General features: G+C 30.1%; 1 protein-coding gene across 1 annotated transcript; it reads right to left on the minus strand.

Moving 5' to 3' along the window:
* Nucleotides 1–648: 648 nt before the first annotated feature.
* On the minus strand, nucleotides 649–1,948 carry LOC116852457. The gene is made up of 3 exons (XM_032832874.1): nucleotides 1,817–1,948; nucleotides 878–1,110; nucleotides 649–657 (listed from the first exon to the last, which is right to left on the minus strand). The coding sequence occupies exons 1-3, from the start codon at nucleotides 1,908–1,910 to the stop codon at nucleotides 649–651; spliced, it is 336 nt and encodes a 111-aa protein (XP_032688765.1). The 5' UTR covers nucleotides 1,911–1,948.
* Nucleotides 1,949–2,395: the final 447 nt, after the last annotated feature.

Genomic DNA, 2,395 nt, shown 5'->3' on the forward strand with positions numbered 1-2,395 from the left:
ATTTTCTTCCCATCTGTGTAATTGCGAAATAGATTTTACATAAAAGAAAAGAAGTTTAATATTTATAACTAGAAAATTCAAAAATAAAAAGACTATGCGATGTAACAATAAGTAATGTAACTCTCTGTAAATCTAACAATTAAACATCTTTCTATTTCTATTGTTGTTTATTATCTACTACTTATACAACGCACATTTATCTGCTCAATCAGCTCGTATTACTTTTCTTATGTTAGAATTATAAATTTTACCTTTCTAAAACGATTCTGTATAGTGGTAATAGATAAACGTCCTTTTTTTTCTACTGTTCCAAAATTCAACTGCTTTTCTTTTGTAATTTAAATTTATATTTCCACCTTCATTATCCACAATACAAATTTCATCTTCATAATTATCTTCTTCAGCATCAATATCATACACGTCCACAAATTGAACATCGTGCGGTTCCCAAGGAGCACAGAACAGTTACAATGACGTCTGTATCTAGTTTACCTCTCTTGAATTTTGTCAAAATATGAAATAACTCTTTACATTTCAATTATTATTTGTAAATAGAATGCATTAATGTATAAGATAAAGTAATTATCTTGAACCTCAAATGTTTTGCTTTTGTTAAATGCTATTTTACTTTTCTGAGTACCTTTCCAACTAATACATCTGGAGAAAGAATTCGTTATAATTTTAGGGAGTACACACTGCACAGCAGCAATTTCTGATTTCTCGTTTTTCATTTTAGCCATAAGGACATCTACCTATACAACAGTGTCACGGATTAATAAACATTATATAATTTTGATCTTGTCAGAACACAGTAACGCGGTAACAAAAAACGGAAAAAATATTCAATTAAAAATGAAGTACACGATGACATATTTACCACGTATATAAATGCATTATCATCTGTGAGAATTTCTTCCATTTGTTCCCATTCTTCTTCTGTACGTAGAGGAAATGCTGGGATTCCGTGTGATGTGTTTAATTTTATTTCCTCTGAGAAGAGCTTATTTAGGATCCGGTCTAACTTAACTTCCATGTGTTCAAGCTTCACACGTATTTCTTCTTGAATTTTAACAAAATTTTCAGTAATTGTCCATGTCATATTTGTGCTCCCTGAAAATGATATACATGTTCACTTATAGCATTTTGTACTAAGAAAACTAGTGCAGCACTGCTATAGTACAGTCGTGAACAAAAAGGTTGTTCTATTACCTTTTTTATGCAGTTTAGAGCGCTACTTAATTTTTCAATAAAAGAATAAATCATCTGGGAATATTTCCAAAACTAATTCTTTCATTTAGGGTAATGCGTTCTGCGTTCTAAATTGCATTGAAAAAGTAGTAACAACCTTTTTGTTCGCGACTGTACTCCATTAGTGCTGAACTAGTTTTCTCAGTGGAAAATAGTCAATCAATTAATCAATTTTACTTTCATTTTATAAGTGGTATGGAAATGAAAAATGTAGAACTATTTACCGTCATTTTTTTTTTTTATTGTGGGAGAAATCCCCGGGAAAAAAAAAGTTCAGATATGGATTTTGTCAAGATCTGATTACATATAATCAGATGTAACGTTATATATGACTCAGATCTATCCACATATATAATCATATATAATTGTATAAATGATTATATATGATTATATATTATTATATGTGGACAGATCTGAATCATATATAATGTTACATCTGATTATATCTAATCAGATGTAGAAAAAATCCATATCTGAAAATTTTTTGTCCCGGGTCGCCACAGCCTGACTAATAATATGTCATATATAGTTTAAGACAAATAGTTGGAAAATAAATTATTATTCTCACCTTTCAAGGGCGATTTTACGTTATTTGTTGTTACTGAATTTTTCCTTTTATCAATAGCTTGCTGTGCAGACCTATGTTCTTCAAAGTTTTGCATATAATTTTCATTATATTCCTCACTGTCCCGGCAAACTTCAATCTTTTTGTTACGATCTAATCCACGCAATATGGGGGGAAATGTAGAAATTGATAATGATGGCGATGCGAGTAATATTTCAGAATTATAAATTATATCTAAAAAAAATATAAAATAAGTAATAGCTTACATTGCCAAACATTCCAAAACCGGCTAGAATACTCATATTTTGTCTTCAAACATATTGCACATAATGGGTGGAGAAAGGAAATAAACAAAATATATTTCATAATATTGATTACTAGATGTGCAAGTGTAGGTGGTACTAGATAAGAAAGAAATCTTTACTCGACATAGGAAAAAGGTAATCCAGGAAGTATCACCAAAATATTCTAGTAGAAAAGTAGGCTTATAATGTCGGTATTTAATGAAGGTTGAGACAAGTTCTCAAAAGCATGAAGATCTGTGTGTTGGAGTACACTGGGAACATCAGTAATATTTGCATT

Source organism: Odontomachus brunneus, unplaced genomic scaffold (assembly GCF_010583005.1).
Source record: "Odontomachus brunneus isolate Ranch 3 - 2012 unplaced genomic scaffold, Obru_v1 Obru_scaffold_226, whole genome shotgun sequence".
Taxonomy (NCBI): domain Eukaryota; kingdom Metazoa; phylum Arthropoda; class Insecta; order Hymenoptera; family Formicidae; genus Odontomachus; species Odontomachus brunneus.